The 23067-nt window shown below is 27.6% G+C and overlaps 2 protein-coding genes across 2 annotated transcripts; both read right to left on the reverse strand.

The window, feature by feature from the left end:
- Window positions 1-103: 103 nt before the first annotated feature.
- On the reverse strand, window positions 104-3406 carry LOC127258589 (uncharacterized). The gene is made up of 9 exons (XM_051285489.1): window positions 3006-3406; window positions 2643-2689; window positions 1965-2067; window positions 1614-1700; window positions 1236-1319; window positions 829-882; window positions 639-719; window positions 386-431; window positions 104-247 (listed from the first exon to the last, which is right to left on the reverse strand). Exons 1-9 carry the CDS (start codon window positions 3309-3311, stop codon window positions 192-194), a joined length of 864 nt encoding a protein of 287 aa, XP_051141446.1. The 5' UTR covers window positions 3312-3406; the 3' UTR covers window positions 104-191.
- Window positions 3407-18032: 14626 nt separating this feature from the next.
- Window positions 18033-19979, reverse strand: LOC127258309 (cytochrome P450 CYP82D47-like). Its single transcript, XM_051285106.1, has 2 exons — window positions 18958-19979; window positions 18033-18887 (listed from the first exon to the last, which is right to left on the reverse strand). The coding sequence occupies exons 1-2, from the start codon at window positions 19891-19893 to the stop codon at window positions 18264-18266; spliced, it is 1560 nt and encodes a 519-aa protein (XP_051141063.1). The 5' UTR covers window positions 19894-19979; the 3' UTR covers window positions 18033-18263.
- Between the last annotated feature and the right edge of the window lie 3088 nt (window positions 19980-23067).

A 23067-nucleotide genomic window follows, 5' to 3' on the forward strand; every position in this document is an offset into this window, starting at 1 on the left:
ACACCATATTCACTCTTAATTCTTTCCAATTTTATTTGTGGTATTCAATCTTCAACCCAAAACATAAATTCCTTTTTTTTAAAAAAAAAAAAAGAAAAAGAAATAAGAGGTCAGAGAAATGTATAGTAAAAAAGATGTAATTAATTAAGCATATACAAACTTAATTTATATTAAGCGTATGTCTTACTTGTCTAGAGTGTAGTGTTGGAAATTAGTTTCACCTCGTATACGTGTTTTCCTCCTTCCACTGCACATCCATACACAAATTCATCAATCTTCAAAACTTCACCTCTATTATATTTGAATGCATGCATATATATATATATATAATATATATATATAGTACACACACAACAAAAACAAATAACAGTGGTAAAAAACTGACCAATTTCAGCTGTGATTCCTGGTCCAAAGAAAGAAGCAAATTTGGCCTGTGCAAGTGCAGAGAGCAGTTATAGGGATGGTTAGGGTACTTATTCAGCCCTAACCAGTATATAAAAAAAAAAGATAGACAACACATGATTTGATTTCAAAGTGTGTGTTATGAATATAAGTGTATATGATGCTTTTATGTATTTAGTGTGCTGTAATCAGTAATACCGAAAATGCTGAATCAACAATGAATTGTGATGGTTCACCTGTCGTTGCTGAAAATCGGAGAGTTCCAGGAACTTCGCGTCGAATACCAACACCAAACAGTATCTTCCATCCTCAGTCACCTTCCATACATAAGAATGTAATGCAGGTTAAATGAATGTGAAGTGAAGTGAACTGCAAATTATCATCTGAATATGGAAAGTTAAACTGTTGTGAACTAGAGCATCGTACTTCTTCTCGAATCATTTGAAGAACAGGAGCACTCCTCCGTGGAATCCCTCCACCCTGAACATGATGCAAAAGACTATCAAATTCTCAAATACACATTCCTCTGATTTAAGCAGCAATAACACTCAAGTGTCCCAAACCCGCAATCACTACACATCATTGATTGTCTGAACTCAATAGGTTTCAAGCAACAAAGGAAAGTGTACTCATGTCTTATAGACCATCTCTTGTCTTAACTGTATGTTCCTCTACATCATAAAAGAAAGGAAAGCCAACTTCAAGTAATGAGAAGATTCAATAACAGTAAATTTTTATTTCTTAATGTTGATGCTATAGTAGAGTCTTCCTATGGAACAAGATTAAAGTATAGGAGGGAGAAGAGGATGGCTATAAGAAGACGCATCGATTACCTGACCATATTGGAAAATGCGCTTTAGTGCTTCATCCAGATGCTGCTCATCTCCATACCTGTATCTTGTAACATCATTTCTGACCTAGAAATAGAATGAAATGTTATTTTCAAAGTGAGGTGTGTTAAGGTAAATACCAAATATTAGTTTGTATGAAAGCAAATCCGACATCAAAACAAGATAATCTATGGTTTTGTAGCATGTGTTCATTTATAGTTACAGTTAGTACAACAGTGAGTTTCCTGCAATAAAAGAAATTTGCCGAATCTCACAGGGAAGCCGAACAGCTAAGCAAATAATCTAAAAATGGAATCTCAGCACCATGATTACACATTAGATGTCATTATCGAGACATTAAATATGTAGATTGCATTGTACCTGCTTAAGAATTGGAGTTGCACATTTTTCTCTCAGGAGTTGAGCATCTGAATAAGTCAAGCAGGGAACGGGTTTAAGTTCTGCATACTAGAAAAAGTTCCAAAGAAAATTGCGTCAAAAGCGATGATATGATACAGAGCAAGGATAATGAATGAGAACTACTTCATTCTCATGACCAGAAATGCAAATTACGAGATGGTTAATACATATATATTCATCTAGCAGTGAGGATTGTTACAGCATAGTATCAAACACAAAATAGATGCCTAGCTTTGTTAGCCTCAAGATATGACAGACTATATAACAGTACATGAAATATAATGCACAAATAGAAGGGAATAATGTAAATACCTTGAGGGCCATGCCGATAATTGCTAAAGGGAAGCCATATGTCAGCATTATGGCTGACCATTCAGATCCAGGGAGGATAGTGAAGTAAGCCCCAAAACCATAACTGTATAAGCAAAAGAAAGGAGCTATTACTAGTTGGTTTTGCAAATCAAATAAGAATCAAAGCAAAAAATATCAGCTGGGCTATAGCATTTCATCTGATAATGGATATAACCACAAATACTTAAGGGTGTGTTTGTTTGGGGGTTTGGATTTTGAGTTGAGATTTGAATAGTAAAAATTTTGAATTTGAATAGTTGTATGATATGATATAAATAGGTGTTGATGTGATGTTTTGAATGTAAAATTGATTTTTAGTATAATATAAAAAATAAAAATAGGTGTCTGATTTGATGTTTTTTTGGGGAAAATATTGAATGAATAGTGTATTTGGGGGAAAATCCCCCAAACAAACACACCATTAAAAAGAACCAAATTAGATAGTACAATTCAGGGGCAAATTTAGGACAACTCTGAGCTATTTTAGTAGTGAATCTTTCTGCCTAAATGTAGGGTACATTGCATAAAAATTCTTGCTGAAAAGAGACATGTTCATCTTCTGAATTTGATGAATATGAATTCAAAACTATCACTGATTCTATGAATAAAAATTTGTTAATAATGGATAGGGATGCTCACGAGAGAAGGGTAAGGCCAACACTTAATCCAATAATTCCGAAAGAAATCTGCAGAAAAATGCCAAGTGTAAATGATTACAAGACATGGAAGTTTTACCATATACTGGAAATTTACAATGAAACAGGAATCAAACAGAGCTACTTCATTATTTTTCCATTGATTATCAAATATCATCTCAACAAGAGCCAATATATGTTAAACAGCTCCTTTTCAATTTTTCTGCAACTCACTAAATCTTGTTTCTGACGCAAAATAATACTTCATCAAATTCAACAACTAATTAAAAATTACTTCGCGGAAACGCGGCAAATACATCTAGATGAAAGAAATCCGCAATAATAATTCATAGCTGAGAGACCGTACTTTGGCAAGCGAAAATTCGGTGTCGGGGACGGTGGACTTATCAGCCGTAGTCGAGGCAACGGAGGAGGACGACGACTGAGTCGAGTCGGCAGCTCTGCAGGCGAATTTGAATCTCAAGGATCCATTTCCGATGTGGAGTTTAGGCGGAAACGCATCTCGATTATTGCCGTGAAAGACAGTAGCAAAGGCGTTTCCCAACCTCGATCTCCGCAGAGAGAGCGCATAGGTGAAGCTGGATGTTCCGAAACCCGAACGGCCGAGGATTAAACCATTTCCGCCGCCGTCCAGCACCATCGCCGCCGCCATCGGGATTCGAGTGTTAAGGGTAACGAGAACGGCGGTTGAGGAGAAGATTGGAGGGAAAGGGGAAATGAATTCATAGCCACAACTGACTTAAGGATGACGTGGCTCTTCTAAAACCTTCTTAACCCTCATCCATAATTTGCCCAGGAGTTGTAGCTAGAGTCGCATTATTTTGACTACCATATGTTTTAATTTGGGCTTTGTATCCACAATTTATTTATTTATTTTTAAAATTTAAATAATTTATAAAATTATATTGTACAGAACAATAGTTTTTTAAAATAAGCAATAACCGAGTATCATCGTACGTTGGTATGTACTTATTTTTTAATTTAATAATTATACAAGTATGTGTTTCTAAGGCCGAAAGAGTCCATGGAATGGAATTTTTTTGCCAACCTTCTTCGATAGACTTCTTCGAGTCCGTTGTGTGTGACGCCATTACTACATGAAGTCGACGCCGATTCCGCTCCGATCGAGATTTGAAAAGTAAGTGTTTGGGAGTTTGGATAGATGGGATAACAAAATGAAAACCATGAATTTGATCAGGTTTTAATAAACTCGTTCTATAATCTACGAGGTTTTGGAGACATAGATGTTATGTTTTTTGTCACTCCCCGTAAAATTGTGCACATTTCTGGTCATTCCATTGTTCTCGTGAAGTATTAACCAATTCTAAGTATTACATTGTTTTCTTCTTTTATCGTTAGTCAATGACGAGTCACTTGTTTAAGAATGATCCTCACACTATATACCAACCCAACGCATATTTGATAGTGTAGTTTTCTACTTGATGATAATGTTAAAACTTGAAAGTGAACATGCAGCTCAACCACGATTTGCAAAACTAAGAACTACATAAAAGTGGGGTTAGACGTGTGACCGTGAGATCAGGAGTTCAAACCCCCAACGTCTCAGGTCATCTGTCACACATGGTTCGCCTAATATATCTTATCTATCGGGCCTGATTTACAGGGTATTAGATTTGATCGGCAGATGAACTTATTATTTATCAACCTTCTACAAGGTGTCATTAGCTCTTCAATTCTCGTCATTTCATTACCTTCTAGTAGGTAATTAATTGTGACCTAAACTAATTCTTTATCCACTTCCAAGTTTGTATGGAGTAGTCCTTTCTTTACTAATGTTGTTTTGTCCATTTGCGGTATTTTGATGTAGTCGTCTCCTTAACACCCGAGTGTCTCAGTTAGACACATTTGCAGTGTAATAAAAATAGTGTTAAATATTGTCTAATAACTTTTCAAATAATTTTCTAGTGGCTGCTTAATTTTTGTTGTGTAATGAAAGTTGTTCTTTTTGTTAAAAATATAATAATAATATTATATTGTAAGAATATAATTATCGAAATACATTTGATAATCACAATAATTTATCTAATTAATTTGATAATCACGTCGTTTGAGATAGAATCTCTCTCCGTAAAAACAAATACGTCCTGGTAGTGTCTCTGGTTCGTAACATAACATTTTCAAAGATAAAACGACGTTCGTCTCCGAATTGGATGACACTGCAATATTTCGGAACTCTGACGAACTAAACGAGAGACGAACTTTTGCGATATTGGAAGGCTCAAGGAGGATTAATGGAAAGTATAGGCGGAAACTTGTCGGAAAATTCAAACGGTCGCCAGAAGATTGGAAAAGAAAATAGATTAGAGAGGAGAGCTAGTACTATACGGTAGAAATAACATAAAATATATTTTAGTAGTTTTATACTTATATACAAATAACACATAGTTTATATTCAAATAACAAGACGTAAAAATATATATATCATATAGTTCGTCTAGTGTAACTTGCTTTGTCGGGCATAGTTTGTAGGTATTAGGTTCGACTGGAGATTTACTCGGTGCGCACTTTCGAGTAGCAATGCGGGTTCCCACGTCATAAAAAAATATATATATCATATAGTTGGTCCCGTAAAGGATGGCCTGGTGGTGTAGAAATAGACACGTCACGAGTTCATACCCCGACATCTTCAGGTCACCTGCCACACGTGGTTCGCCTAGTGTGACTTGCTTTGTCGAACTTAGTTAGCAGGGGATTAGATTCGGCCGGGAGTTTACCCAGTACGCACTTTAAAAGAGTTGGTACTGACAGTTCACATTGTCAGCACCCTAACTGTCATCCATCTAAAATATGATTTTGTTTACATACACTCCCTTCGTCTACCAAATTTACTTTCACCTTTTATTTAGTCAGCTAAATTTATCTTTTCCTATATTTGAAAAAGTAAAAAACAAAAATTATTTAATTATTATCATTAACTTTATTATATTTTCTTTTTATTCTTTTTAATTATTAACTAAACTTTTAAAAATATCTTCAATTATCTTTTTAATTTTTTTATTTTTTTAATAAAATATTTATTTTTATTAATTTTCGTACGGAGTCCAAATAAACTAAATGTGTGAGACGGAGAGGATACTTTTTAAAGTTTCGACATTAAGTTCAGAAAATCACATCAAATATATATATATATATAGTATTATTATTTTTAAAATATTATATTAAACACGTTTTCGATCCGTAAAAATTATTTCAGCTTTTCTTTATAGTTTCCAGTTAAATTTATGTGTAAGAAACTGATAATAAAAAATTTATCCATTCATAGTTTTATTAATAATATTTTAACAAATATTTTCTCCATTTAAATCAAAGATGTTTATTTGAATTTTGCATGAAAATTTAGATATACTAATATTTTATAAATATATACTCTCTTCGTCTCATGTAATATGAGTGTATTACCGTAGATACGAGAATTTAGGTAAAGTATAATTAGTAAATAATTTAAAAAATAAAAGAAAGAAAGAAGTGTATTAGTAAAAATAATTATTATTTAGTAAAAATAATTATAGATTAAGATTAAGATAAGTAAATAGTTTAATTAAAATTAAGAAAATTATAAAATTTAAAATTGAAAATGCGATTAAAGTGCATAATTATATTTTCAAAAATAGAAAAGACAAATTACGTGGAACGTACGAAAATAAAAAATAGGAACAAATTATATGGGACGCAGGAAGTATATTATAATAAGTACAATTTATTTTACTCCCAGCATTAGTGAGATTAAAAAAATAAGCAAAACTTTGATTATATCAGGGTATACTACACCTTTTAGTTATTGGGAGAACTAAGTATTTTCTTTTATAAAAACTAGAGGTATTTTAGTTTTAGGAAAAAATTATTTTTAGTGTCAATATAACCAAAATTTATCAATTTTGATCTCAATATAAAAATTTTATCAATTTTGGTCATAATATAACTAAAACTCATCAATTTTAGTCTCGTATAATCAAACTCATCATTTTTTATCTCAATATAAAATTTTATCAATTTTTAGTTCCAATATAACAAACATTCATCATTTTTTGTCTCAATATAATCAAACCTTCTATTTTTTGGTCCCACCGTCAACAAATCGGCGAAAAATGTTGACGTGAAAAAAATTCAAACCTTTTATATTTGAAGAAATTGCACAATCTTGCAAGTCCATGTCAGCATTTTCCGTCGGTTTATTGATTGTAAGACCAAAAAAGATAAAGTTTGATTATATTGAGACAAAAAATGATGAGTTTTGGTTATATTTGGACTAAAATTGATAAAAAATTTATATTGAAACCAAGAATGATGAGTATTTGTTATATTGGGACCAAAATTAATGAGTTTTTATCATATTGAGACCAAAATTGATGAGTTTTGATTATATTGAGACCAAAATTAGTAAAATTTTTATATTGGGACCAAAATTGATAAATTTTGGTTATATTGAAACTAAAAATAATTTATTTTTTTTATTTTTTAACTGAAACATAAATTTACTATATTAAAAAAAAACAAATATTTTTTACTTAAAAAAAAATACAAAATGAATACATTTAAGTTGAATGAAAAGAGTAATAATTAATTTGTTATTATTTTTTTTTACTTTATCATAATATTTTGAATTATCAATTTTTAATAAATTTTATATAATATTCTCTCTTTATTTTTTTATGCCATATTTTCACATTCTCTATCTCTTAAAAATGTGCTTAATTTTCTTTCTTTATTATATTATTAATTTTTATAAATAATATTAAATGTGCACCTATCTTAAAATTTATGCTAAAAGATATGAACACATTTTTCTAAACGGAAAAATTATTAAAATATTACCATCTTCATCTCCAACTAAAGATGTATAATTACTCCGAACGAGTGAAAGTATCTACCTCTTCTCTTCGGTTTTTTTTTTTTTTTCACAATTTTCTTACCAACCACATATATATATATATATATTACTTCGTTCGTCTCACATAATTTGTCCCTATTTTCTATTTTTGTCCGTCCCACATAAATTGTCCTTTTTATTTTTAGAAATATAATTATGCACTTTAATCTCGTTTTAAATTTTATATTTTATAATTTTTTTAATTTTAATTAAGCTATTTATTTATTTTAATCTTAATTTATAATTATTTTTACTAATATATTTTTTTATTATTTATTAATTATACTTTAATTAAATTTTTTCGTAGACGGAGAGAGTAATTACTAATATTATCCACTGCAGCGTTGCGAAAAATAAATAAATAAAAGCACCTATTTTAAGACATGAACGCGAATCCCAATCAGACAGAGAATGGACCACAGCTGTTTGCTTAATTATCTACTCTTTTTGTTTCACATACTTTATTTATTTTTTTTAGTCTTTTTTCACATAATTTATTTATTTTTAAATATAATTATACATTATAATTATATATTTAAATTTTATGTACTTTTTTTTTAAAATAAGAAGAATGTCATTTTTTTTTTCTGTTTTAAAATAAGGGTATTATTTATTATTTTAGTAATTGTACTGTCTACATAACATAATAAATATTCTTATAATTTACAATATATTACACAAATATTATTATTTTTATATTACACCATACTAACAGTGATATTTTTGTTTTTTTACTACAAATTAATATATACTAATATTAAAAAAACTACGTATAAAAAACAAATGATATTCTTGTTGTTGCAAGATGAAGATTAGTATTACTATCTCCGTCTCATATACCATGTCTGCTACACTGTAGATACGGCATTTTAGGATGTGTGTAATTAATAGATAATTAAAAATGTATTAGTGAAAATAATTATCATATAATATAAATAATTATAAATTAAAATTAAAATTAAAAAAAAATTAAAAATTTTAAAATAAGAAATAAGTGTGTAATCATTTTTAAAAAAAGGAATGTGACAACAAATGTGAAGTGGACAAACACGACAACGTGGACATGATATGTGGGACGGAGGGAGTTTAATTTTTTAATTTTAATTAAATTATTAAATTATTTTAATTTAATCTAAAAATATTTTAATGCCCAAAATATCTAAAACGAAGTGAGTAGATAGCTGTCCTCCTCTGGTTTAATAATGTAGTTAGGATTGTAAGCTTACCATTGTGACCCTCTGTTATTAGAAGATTTAATAACCATGCATAGCGCCAACATATATTACGGATAAGATCACGTGTACGCAGGGCATCTCCAACCCAGGTCATTACCGGCACTGGGTTGGATGATTTGACGTCGGTTGTTTAACTCAGGTTATTAATGGCGTTTGGTTAGATAATTTGACGTCAGTTAGCAATCGACGTCTAATTTAGCGCCATTTTTTTGGCGGTGTAACATAAAAAAATGGCTTTTTTTTTAATTTTTTTTAATTTTTAAAAAATTATTTTAATTATAAAAATAAAAAGTTATTTAAAATAATAGAAAAAATTGAATATTTAAAAAATAATAGTGAAAAATAGAGTTATGGTTAGAATAAAATTATTACTGTAGCAACCTTTAGAGTTAAAACTGTATAGATGGAACTGATGAGTTGGTGATGATCTTACGCTGAACACTTAAAAAAAAAATTAATTATAATGATTTAGTTTATTAAATAATATATTTAATATAATCAGCATCGAATCTGGTCTGAATATAATATTATATTTATCACAATTATTTTGTTAAGTTAGTTAACATGCATGAAAGATTTCCTCTATCTACCACACTTTTAATTAGTAGACAATTATTTATTTCAAAATAAAATAAAATGTAGGACGTGTTTAAATATATTTTGGATTTTAGAAGGTGATTTTTCTTTTGATGGGGTTAAAAAAAAATTTTGTTTGAATTTGATATTAAAATAATTTATAATAAGATGTTTTATAAGAAAAATTATTATACTCCATCCGTTCTCGGTACAAGGTTGTCGTTTACTTTTTGCACGTAGATTTTTAATATTAATATTATAATGAATTGTAGTGAAAATAATAAAAATACCCCTATTAATATTGTGTAATATAAAAGTAACGGCATTTGTGTAATATAGTGTAAGTTGGAAGAGTATTTATTATGTTAGGTAGGTAGTACAATTACTAAATTAGGAAATGGTAACCTTGTTTTGGGACGAACAAAGATGAAAAATGACAACTTTTCAATAGGACGAGGAAATATATATTTTCGGAAAACATAAAGTTTAAATAATAGAAATTCAAAGTTTGAGGATAAAAGAATATACACTGTTAATATTTTTAACTTCTTTACATAGTAATCGACCGAACCTAATAGGTTTAGTTTGACAGACAAAATTTGGAGGAATCTATGGTCGTATTCAATCTAATCTTTACATTGCTCTTTTTGTACATTATTTTTATATGTAACACTAATATATTTATAATTTATGTAAAATTTTAAAATATTTTAATATTAAGGTAAAATTAGTATAGAGATATTTTGAATGAATATATAAAAATAATAAGATAGTAATTGGTACGAATAAAATATATATTAATATTTTTATTAAATTTATTTATTTTAAAAATATATTATTCTCTCCGTTCCACATACCGTGTCTGTATAATAGATACGGTATTTTAGGAGGGGTGTAATTAGTAGATAATTAAGAATGTATTAGTGAAAATAATTATCATATAATATAAATAATTATAAATTAAAATTAAGATAACTAATTAGTTTAATTAAAATTAAAAAAATAAATTTAAAAATTTAAAATAAAATTAAAGTGTATAATCATTTTCCAAAAAAGAAAAGTGACATAGTATGTGAGACGGACAGAAACGGCAATGTGGACACGGTATGTGAGACGGAGGAAGTAATATTTATATAATTAAATAGAAAATAAAATTATATATAATAAAATATAAAATATTAATATAATTAAATAATATTAATGAAACAAAGGAGACGACAGGACAGGAAGTTAATTACCATATTAACCACGGGACGTTTGAAGTAAGTGCAGAATAGTAATTTTGTATTTTTGTTGGGACGAAAATGGAAATAGTAGTAAAGGAAACAGCATCCAACGGCGTAGATTTTGAGTTGGTGAATCCATCGGTTACGATCAAGTCCACCGCGGTCATCTCAAAAGCGTATGGCAAATTAGTCAAATAAATAAATGATGATCTGATCTGAAATTTTAAATGAAAAAAAATATACAATTATTTATTTATTTATGAATATAATATTAAATAATTATACCAACTAAAAATTTAATTTTTAGAAAGTACTACTCTCCCGTGTCACATATGCTATTTTTCTTTTTATGTTGATTCGGATAATCTATTTTACTTTAAATTAATATATTTAAAGTAAATATAATCCAATTTAATTAAATCAGTCTGTTACGGGAATAATTCATTCAATTTTTTTTTTTAAAATTAATTTTAAATAAATGAAAATATATATTATTAATAATTAAATTAAAACTAATCTTTTACAAGTATGATCCATACAATAATTATTTTTATTAGTATATTTTTTAATTATATTTTATATAAATTTTCGCTAAATTAAATACAAAAGTTGGGACGGAGAAAATATTATTCATTCTCTCCGTCATAATTCAAAGTATTCTTTTTATCATTTTTGTTTATTCAACTTCAAAGTAACTATTTGCTATTTCATTAAAAAATAATTATATACTAATTCCAAAATATTATTAATTTTTACTTAAATTATAAATATAGTATTACACATAGAATTACTTTATATATAAAGTTAAAGGACAAAAATATCAAAAACACTTGCCCAGTTTTAAGTTATAAAATAATATTCCCTCCGATCAATAAGAATGATACAATTTTATATTTTTATTTGTTCCAAAACAAGTGTATTATTTCATTATTTAGTAATTGTACTACTTACATAACATAATAAATACCTTTATCATTTACAATATATTGCACAAATATCATTACTTTTATATTACATAGTACTAATATGAATATTTTATTTTATTTTATTTTTTACTACATATTAATATAATATTAATATTAAAAAATTACTTTAAAAAAAACAAATAGTGTTCTTTTTAGGAGAGGATGATAGTATTGTTTTTTAGTTATTAATCCCTAAAAGTCCTTTTGATTTAGATAATTATAATTTAATAAAATATATATATTATTTTTTAGAGAATAAATTTTTTTATAATACAAATAAATAAAAATTTAGAAATATATATGTCTACATAATATAAATTTATAATCAAATTATACAAATTAATACACATTTATATTATTATATTTATTATCATCAAATCAATACACATCAAAACTATCTAAACTCAATCCAAATTTAAACACAAAAGAAACACATAAATTAAAACTCACTTCAAAATTCAAATAAAAATCAAATCCAAAATCAAATTTTACTGAAACCCTTAAAAGTTAAAACATGGACAACCGACAAGCAGTACTACTAATACCGTGCCCACCCTCCGAGTCCCATGTAGCTCCGCCCTGTTTATATCATATTTAATAAATAAAATACAAATTTTCTTTTAATCAATACCAATCAATTTTTTTCTTGTATTTACAAAAATGCCACTGCAGGATTCCATATATATATTTATATAAGTTCTATTTTAATTTAAAAATTACATTATTAATTCTATAAAATTTCAATTAAATCTTTAAAAAAATTGTACAAATAATATAATAAATAAAATTAATAATATCTAATTTTCTATTTTGACTTAATTTTAATAATTTTAGGACCACAAGAAAGTTATTGTCCTACTTTGAAAAATTAAAAAATACATATAAAAATGATAATTTGACCCACATATTGAACAATTTTGCAATTTTCTCTTTTTTTTTTTAGAATGTAAACTAACAATATATTTTGATTTTCAATTTAATATGAATTGGGATTAGTTATTTTTAGCCTATTTTTTATTTGAATTTAAATTGAAATATAAATTCTATAAAATTGGATTTATGTTTCACATTTCTTAATATTTTGTATTTATTTTTTTAATTATTATATCTTTTATTTATATTTTCCTATGCAAATTGACGACAACAAAGAAATGATGACACACATTCAATAATTGAGCCCGTATGTTATTGGTGTTTTTGCTTGGAAATTAAATTGAGTTTGAGATTTAAATATTAAAAATTTTAAATTCAAATAATTTTATAATGTGATATAAATAGATATTAATGTCATATTTTGAATATAAAATTAAATTTTAATATAATATATAAAAATAAAAAATTAATGTAAAATAAACAAATAAATAGCCGGTCCATGTATACCAGGACCAATAAGGCTGTGTTTGTTTGGGGTTTGGATTTTGGATTGGGATTTGAATAGTAAAAATTTTGAATTTGAATAGTTGTATGATGTGATATAAATAGGTGTTGATGTGATGTTTTGAATGTAAAATTGATTTTTAGTATAATATAAAAAATTAAAAATAGATGTTTGATTTGATATTTTTTGGGGGAAAATTTTGGATGAATAGTAGAATTTTGATAAAATCCTACAACCGAGCACACCCAAGAATATTAAATGGTTGAAGTTTACTTTTATGGCCCTCTATTATGCATAAATATATTTCACAATTATTGGATATGTATAAATATAAATTTTGGATTCTTCGAAAAGTATTTGAACATAGTATTGGACTATTTATACATATAAAGTTTAAAATTACCAAATTTAAATATTTAATTATTAATTCAATAATTGTTATAGAAGCAAGGGGACATTATTATTTTATTTTATCATGTCAGTATTTTTGTTTTATGCGGCTACATTGTATATCCTTTTTTTTTTCTCTCGTTTTTTTTTTTTATTCTTCCTCATCTTTTTATTTGTTTTTTTTTTCTTTTTAATGAAATTAATAGATTTTTCTTATTTTTAAATTTTTTTAATTAATTTTTATTCAAATTTTTTTTTTTTAAAAAAAAACATCAATTTAATTATATTTTATACCAATATTATTTGCACATATATATATAGTACTTAATACATACAAAATCAAGATATCATATGTATATACATATACATATCTATATATTCCCCATCTCAATTATTTCGAACTAATTTAATTTTACAATCTATTTGATTTTTCACATGATTTTTGAAATTCTTAAAGACTTCAATTCTTATTTTTTCCTTAGTATGTAAAAATAGTAATAGATCGTGCAATCATCTATAAAGATAATAAAATACTTTTTGCAACATCAAGTTCGCATACATTATAAATCACACATTAGTGTAAATTACTTGAATAGTTTTGTGTTTCTTTCAACAAAAAAAAATGATAATTTAACCAATTTTGTTTCTACATAAAATTTACATTGTCTTTTGAATGTTCACTTCTTTCATATTTAGTAAATTTATTTACTAAACATTTTTTAACTTTTAGATCAACATATTATAATCTATAATGTTATAAATAAAATACTAAATCAAATTCGAAGAAGAAGAAATATTATTATTAATATTAGGCGCTCGGCGTTCAGCTATTATATTAGATGTGGACAATTCATTGAAAATATAACTTTTAATTAGGAACATCTTATTTATTTATAATATAAATGTATCCGCTATGAAAATTATTTGAAACCATGTCTAATAGTCCTTCAAAGTCAGTTCTTTTTCAATAGTCATTTTAGCACTATTGTTTCTACTCGTTTGACCTCCGAAGATGCATAGTTGTCAATATATAACTTTCTTACTTCGGTCTCCTTATATGTAAAAGAATTTGCGTTGTCAGAACAAGCATAACAAGTGGCATCGGTATTGCTGAACCATGCCCTCAGACTATCAACGTGATTAGTCTCCTACACCACGGCAATAAGATTATTAGTGTTGAGACCTTGATCAGTCCTATGGGATGTCTTGACTAGTTGGAAACTTGGATTCACCTTTTCTTTTTCGGAAGTCTATTGTCCTTTGACAAATGTCTTGTATTACTACAATTAAAGTCGTTACTATTAGTTTTGGACTACCTTTGCTCTTATGGGAAAACATACTCGGACAATTAGATGCTCAAGTCTTACTCGCTTTAATTCTTACTTTAACTTGTGCTTAAAGTTGTTCTAACTCAAGGGCAACTTTTCAATCATCACACTCTGTGATAAAATTTGTTTGGTAGAGCCATACTTTTTTCAATGATATAGTAGATTGAATGTTGAAACTTTTTATTTGTTTAATGACAGATCGGCCGTTCACTATTTTGTATTTTATAAATCGACCCACAATAAATATTTTGGACTAGATATTTTCGGATTCATATTTTTTTTCTAAGCCATCTCACAGTCCTAAGGTCGCAGTCGCTACCCGAAAGTGCACACCGGGTAAATTTTCGGTCGAACCTAATTTCCTGCAAACTAGGCCCGACAGGCAAGTCACACTAGGCGAACTATGTGTTACAGGTGACTTGAAACGTCGGGGGTTTTAACCCATGATCTTACGATCACACGTGCAACTCCCACACCACCAGCCCATTCTGCGCAATAAAAGATGGTATTCATTTTGCGTTTGTCAGAATATGTCAAAAGAATAAATATAATAATAGGCTTTGGATCAGGCTGATAAACAAAAATTTCCTTACTCCAAGATATTTTTCTCAACCCGTAGCAGCATTTCTAGTCATCGAGTAATCAATTTTAAAATATTTGAATTTATATTTTAAAAAAAATAGATTTTTATCTATTAATTTTTCTTATCTGATTTTCAACTTTTTTTTCTTTTTTTTTTTTTTTTTTATGATAAAGAACACAGGGATTCATACATTTACTATTGTGCCCCTCGGTTATTAGAAGATTTGCTAACTATGCATAGATATGCGTACAGGCATAAAATATTATATTTATCAAAATTATTTTATTAATTTAAGTCTCCAGGATTGAAGATTCCTTCAACTACCACATTTTTAATTAGTAAATAATTATTTATTCCAAAGGTGACTGAATGCTTAGAAAATTAATCACTTAATTATAATTAAGTTAAGCATAGCGAAGGCACCTGATTCATGCTGTATTCCAAATTACAACCTAGTATTTTTTTTAATTATTATTATTTATTCTTAAAACGTCTATTTCTGTATGATTTAGACATCGTATCGGACTCTATATATATATATATATATGTATAAACAAAAATATTAAATATTAATTTTTTTTATTTAACTTTTTATTCAAAAGATCACGGTAAAGACGCCCTTATGTTATACTACAAATGTTACTTTAGGGTGTGTTTGTTTGGGGGTTTGGATTTTGGATTGGAATTTGAATAGTAAAAATTTTGAATTTAAATAATTGTATGATGTGATATAAATAGGTGTTGATGTGATGTTTTTAATGTAAATTTGATTTTTAGTATAATATAAAAATGAAAAATAGGTGTTTGATTTGATGTTTTTGGGGAAAATTTTTGGATGAATAGTAGAATTTTGACAAAATCCTACGAACGAACACTGCTCTCTTTACAACTTTTTTTTGTTTTACTATTTATTCTTCTTATTTGTTAATAAAAATACAATCTGTCTGTCACTCATAATTTTTCAATGGTACAATTCTCTATAAATATTATTAATAATATATATATATAAACACACACATTGATATAATATATATTATTCATTCATAAAAAATTAATTATTCAATATAGAATATTATTTTTATATTATCAACACAATTCCTTATAGCACATACAAAATATCAATTTATCGGAAAATGAACAAATTTAATATTTTATCTCTTCAAATTTTAAATCAAATAACTATTTAAAGAAAAAATACAAATACAACAGACACACACACTGTTTCCATTTGGTTGGTTTTTTTTTCATCTTCATAATTTTTTTTTTAAATATCAAATTAAATATATAATTTTTTTTATATTAATTAAAAAATAATTTAATATTTACAGTATTACATCATTATTGATTTATATTATGTCAAAAATTATTTTAATTCAAAATTTTAATTACGAGTCCACTCTTACATCACTTGGTCATGATTATAGAGTTCTTTAATATATAAATTAATTGTACGTGTAATTATATATTTGTGATTTATATAAAAATTAAATATTATATTAGTATTTAATATGTAATTACTTTTATTGTAATTAAAAAATAAATATTTTGAATAGAATTGAAAAAAATAGTAAAATAAATACTTTCAGTTAAATGAAAGCTTATAGTATATTTTTTTCATATACTTCTCCGTCTCAAAACTATGGTCTTAATTGGATTGAACACGAAATTTAAGGAATATTATTATTATATTAATAGTTGGTAAAAAATGATGAGTAAAAGATTTTTTTACTCTTGTAAATATATTAGTGTAAAATGTGAAATATTTGTGTAATAATAATAAAGTAAGGATAATTTTATGATAATACGAGTATTTATAGAAATGAGACTATTGTTTTGAGACGAACAAAAATGATAAAGAAGACTATTGTATTGACATGGAAAGACTATATAGAAAAGGAGAGTATAAAAACCAATCAATATTCTCTTTCTTAATATTTTTATAAATGTGTAATGTATGTATGTTTTTTTTATTATTATTATTTTTTTATCTACTTGAATATTTTTTAAATATAATATTTATCAAAATAATATTCTTTTTCGAACTCAACTCAAATTATCTTTTTATCATTTTTGTCTTTGTTTAAACTCAATTTTTTTTTTATTATTTTTATTTATCTCATTTAAAAGTATATATTTTCTATATTTTACTAAAAATAATTATTAATTAACATAAAGATATCCTTAAAATAAACATACCATTGTACATAAAAATAATTTTTTTAAAAAAATTATTAAAATCTTTTATACATCTTCACTCATCAATAAAATAATACTCCCTCCGTCCCAAATTGAACCATTTGATTAGGAACACGGTATTTAAAGTGATAATATTAAATTAGTTATGATATTATTATATTATCTTTTGTATAATTAATAATATTTATAGTTTTAAAGTAAATTTAATATATATATGATTAAAAAAATTAAAATATATATTTAAATATTTAAAAATTATATAGCAATTATGCAATATGAATATCATTTTGTAGAGAATAAAATATTCTATAATACAAGTGAATAAAAAAATATTTTTGTTTATTTATAATTAATATAAATCAATTTTATAAAAAAATGTGTAGTTTTAAATATAAATAAAATTTTTATTTTTTGAAAAGAGATGTAAAAATAAAAGAGTTTTGAGTAGATCTTAAATTATTTATGATTTTGTATGTTATATAGTTAATTAAATTAATTTGTATTTGTTAAATATATTTTAGTTTAATAATTTTTATCAAAAATAAAAATATGTCAATGATTAAAGGACAAATAAAAATAAAAATAGTATAAAATGTGGCGGGAGGGAGTACATCCCAATAATTGAAATTGAATTATTAAAATAATAATAACAAAATATTCCTAAACCAAGCACTGCATTTCAATAGTAAAACCATTTATTTATTACAAACGACAAGTGGGTAATAGTTTACCTTTGCAAGATTCAAGGACGGAATTGAGGAAGGCATTAATTACGATAAGAATCACGTGGGTGGTGGTAATAAGTGCTGAATAACTTCGCAGGACGGAGATGGAGATCCCTAATAAAGACTAAGTGGAAGCCTCGGCGCAATTAGGGCATCCAACGGCTTAGCTTTCGCGTTGGTTAGCCCTTCCGTTTCGGTCAGGTCCATCGGCTGACCGTTGACCGTGGTCATGTCAAAAGCGTGCAGCAGGTTCGCCAGCACCAGGTGCAGCATTTGCATGGCGAGGTTCAGACCGGGGCAGACCCGCCGGCCCATCCCGAAAGGGAACAGCTTGAAGTCCGGTCCGTTTACTGCAATGTCTTTATGGGTTGTCATGAACCGGTCCGGTTCGAACTCCAGCGCGTTGTCTGACCAGACCTCGGGATCTCTGTGGATCTGCCACATGTTGACCACCAGCCACGTGCCTTTCGGGATGTGGTAGCCACCGGAGAGATTTATGTCTTCGGTTACTTCTCGCGGCAGGCTTAGACGGACTGAGTAGAGCCTCAGCGTCTCCTTAATGATGGCGCGGAGGTATACGAGGTTTGGGATGTCCGATTCGGCCACGCGCCGCTCTCTTCCGACGTGCTTGTCGAGTTCTTCCTGAGCCTTGGTTAGGGCGCCGCGGTGGTTTAGGAGGAGGGCGATCGCCCATGTCAGTACGGATGATGTTGTGTCGGAACCCCCAAGGATCACGGCCTGCAAAATTAATTGTTGGAAATTTGCTAGAAGTGGAATTGATTTCAGGGTTTTTTCGATTTTGACTTGCCTGGCAGGTGGATTTGATGATGGTATCGAGGTCGTATTCGCCTTGGAACTGGTTTAGATTACCTTGTCCGGATAACGCCATCATTACATCGAGGAAATCCTCCTGCGACGGGTTGTTTTTCTTCCGGCGGTGCTCCGACAGCCAGGCTCCGACGATTTCGTCGAATTCTTTGGCGATTCCCTTCATGCGTTTCTCGTGGCCGCCGAGGTCGAGCCAGCTCAGCCATGGGACGGCGTCGGAGGCGACGAATCTGCCGGCTTGGTCGAAGAACTCCGACACGACTTCCCGGCACCGGAGAAGTTTATCGAGGCCTTCTTCTTGTCCGAAGATACTTTTCCCCGTCACCATCCTGGCGACGAGGTCGAAATTAAGGTTCAGGAAATACAATTTGAGGTCCACCAAGGTGGTCCCGGACTCGGCCTTGTTGTCCTTCCAGTGGGAGTAGAGTTGGCGGATGAACTCAGCGACTCCATCAACACGGACGTGTTTCATCAGCTCGAGGCGGCGGCCGGAGAAGAGCTCGGCGCTGGTGAGCTTGCGGAGGTGGCGCCAGTAGGGGCCGTAGGGGGTGAAGGCGAAGATGGCGAAGTTGTGGGTCAAGTGTCGGAGCGCTGTGGTTCTTGTGCGGGACGACACGGCCGTGTCGTGGGTGGTGAAGAGCTCTTTGGTTATTTGCCGGCTGCTCACCACCACGGCGCGGCGGAGGCCGAGATTGATGGTGAAAATCGGGCCGTGTTTGTGCGACAGGGCTTGCAGACGGGCGTGCGGTGGCTCGCCGGTGGGCGAGTTGGCCAAGAGGTGGAGATGGCCCATGATGGGGCGGCCGCCGCCGGCTAGCGGCGGGAGTTTGTACTTCTTGGGCCTCAGGAAAATGGCGGAGCAGAGGAGGAGGAGGAAGAGAACGGCGCCGTAGACGGCGGAGCTGAGTAACTCCATGGCTGCAGTCTGTAGTGGTTGTAGGACGGTAGCAAACAATAATTACATATGAATGAGGAAGACTAAAAAGGGCATGGGATCTGCTAATTTCCCCTCTTACATGTATTTATAAATGTATGTATATTATAATAATTTTTTTTTTTCAAAAAAATTATATACTATATAATCTATAATATTTTTAAAATTTTAATTAAATTACTTAATTATTTTAATTTTAATTTATAATTATTTTTATTACTCCCTTCGTCCTATCTACTATGTTTTCATCGTCGTTTCTGTCTGTCCCGCATGTTACGTGACTTTTATTTTTTAAAAAATTGATTATATACTTTAATTTCATTTTAAATTTTTTTAATTTATTTTTATTTTTTAATTTTAGTTAAATTAATTAATTATCTAATCTTAATTTATAATGATTTATATTATAAAATAATTATTTTACTAATATATATTTAATTTTCTAGTAATTATATTTATCATAAATTTTCGTATTTACATACAATATGGGACGGAGGGAATACATTACACTCCATCCATCTCAAAAGTATAATTTTATTGTGTTTTACATGAGATTTAAGAAATATTGATACTCCCTCCTGTCCCATATCTATATGTTCATTTGTTTTTTGCCTGGAGTTTTAGAAATATTAGTATTATATTTGGATAAAATATAAATAAAAATAAAAAGACTAAATTAATCCTATTAGTATTGTATGATATAAATGTAATAACATTTGTGTAATATATTGTAAATTGGAAGGGTATTTGTAATGTTAGTTAGATAGTACAATTACTTAAAAAAAAATGAATACTTGTCATGGGACGGACCAAAATGAAAAAATGGATAAATTGTTAAGAGACGGAGGGAATATTATATTTTTAATTGGTAAAAAGTATAGATAAATGACATTTTTATCCTTATAAGTATATTAATGTAAAAAATAGTGATAATTGTGTAATAATAGTGAGAAAAAAAAAAGATAATTTTACGATGATATAATTATTTATAGATATAAAAATATTGTTTTTGAAACTAAAAAAATAATAATAAATAAAATTATTGTATTGAGATAGGTAACTATTTTTAATAATATATTTTTTTAATTATTAATTAATTTAATTATTTGTTAATTATATAATATTTAAAACTTCACATGCAACTTAAAGGGGCAAAAGGAGAGAGCATTTACTACGGTAGGAACGTGGCTGTATGAAGGTTGCTTTACCACGTAAACCCTAAAGCTTTCACCACGTAATATAAATTGTGCTCCCCTCGTACCTCGGAAGATTTATTTTTATTTTTTATTTTTTTTATAACGTGGGAATCAGTTAGAGCTCGCAATTGGTCGATTCGTATTGAGTTCGTGTCGAGTTGAATACTTTAAATGAGTTAAATTATTCAATATTAACCCAACTCATTTATTATCGTGTCGGGTTCGTGTTGACTCGTTTATTATTTTGTCGGGTTCGGGTTCACTCGGGTTGACCCGTATACGTAATTAAATCGAATTTCTTAATTCAAATTAAATAATTTTTTGTTGTGTTGTGTTAATTTTTATTGGTTTGAGCGTAAATTAGGTTGAATTATTTAAAATTGAACTTAGTTTAAATTAATTTATGAAAAAATTAATAAATTATGATTATTTTACATATATAATAAATATATTAATCAATATTAATATATTATAATCGGGTTGTCGTGTCGGGTTCGAGTTGAGAGTCTCAACCCTAACCCAACCCGTTTATTATCGTGTCGGGTTCGTGTCAACCCGTATACATAATCGGGTTGAAATATTTGACTCAAACTCAATTATTTCGTGTCGGATTGTCGTGTCGGATCAGTTTTTGCCAGCTCTAGAATCCGCAGCCGCTATCAGTGAAAACTACTTTAGTTAGGAATACAGTATTTTAAGTAGTTTCTTTTTGTCAATTTAATAGGTTTTTATTTATTTTAGTATTATTGTACTTAATAGTAAAAATATATTTATATTTGTATACTTTTTATATAAATGTTATTATATTTATATTATAAGATATTAATAATTTTTTTTTATTTAACTATATTTTGATATAAAAAATTAATATTCGAATATTAATACGCAAAAACTAAATTTAAACTTTTAAAGTAAACTAAGGTAATATAGATCAATAAATTGTTAATAATAAATTATGATATTATTTTATTATTTTTTATATAGATAGTATTGTTAATATTTTTAAAATATAAATTAATATATATTATTAGAAGAAATTTAGAAGATGTTTTAAAATATATTTAATATTATATTTTAATAAAAAAAATATAATATAATATAATATCATTATGTAGATAAAAAAATCTATATAATATAAATACAAATATTTATTTATTTATATATAATTAACTTAATTAGTTTAATAAAAATACAAAGTTTTAAATCAGATAAAGATAATTATTTATTGAAAAAAATAAAAATATAATAATTTCGAATCTTTCCTACGTTAAAAAAATTATAAATTTAATTAACTTATTTATATTTTTAGATATATTTAAAATAAATAAATTTACTACAAATAAAAAAATCATTTGGTTGTAAAACAGAAAAAAAAAAAAAATATATTTGAAATTGAATGAAAGATGTTGAGATGTAAGAAGTATTTGTGAAGTTTCTCGTTCAGGAGAAACACAATTCTAGTTAATAAAAAAAATCCAAAAATAGATGATTATTAAAAATATATATATTAAAAAATTAATTATTTTAAATTTAGGTGATGTAATCATTATAATAAATTAAGATAATATTATTTACTTAATATTTTACCAGTGAAATAAATAATAATTAATTTTAATATAAATAATTTTTGTATTTAAATAAAAAATTGATAAAATTATTTGTAACAATACTAAAAGTTTAAAAATAAAATTCTAATTTTAGATTATTTGTTATAAATTATCATCTAATTATTTAAAATATAAATTAATTTTTTTTTGTGTTTAGTTGGATTTTTTTTCAAAAGAGCTTTTACTATTAATTTTTTTTATTTTAAATATGATATTAAATTTCTATTTTTTTTTATACCATATTAAAAATCAGTTTTATATTTAAATTTTCATATTAATATTCATTTATGTAACGTCAAATAAAATACAATGTTAGAATTTCTTCAACGATATTTTTCTTTTTAAATATATCA

The sequence above is a fragment of the Andrographis paniculata genome, unplaced genomic scaffold (assembly GCF_009805555.1).
Source record: "Andrographis paniculata isolate CXL003 unplaced genomic scaffold, ASM980555v1 Contig59END, whole genome shotgun sequence".
Lineage (NCBI taxonomy): Eukaryota > Viridiplantae > Streptophyta > Magnoliopsida > Lamiales > Acanthaceae > Andrographis > Andrographis paniculata.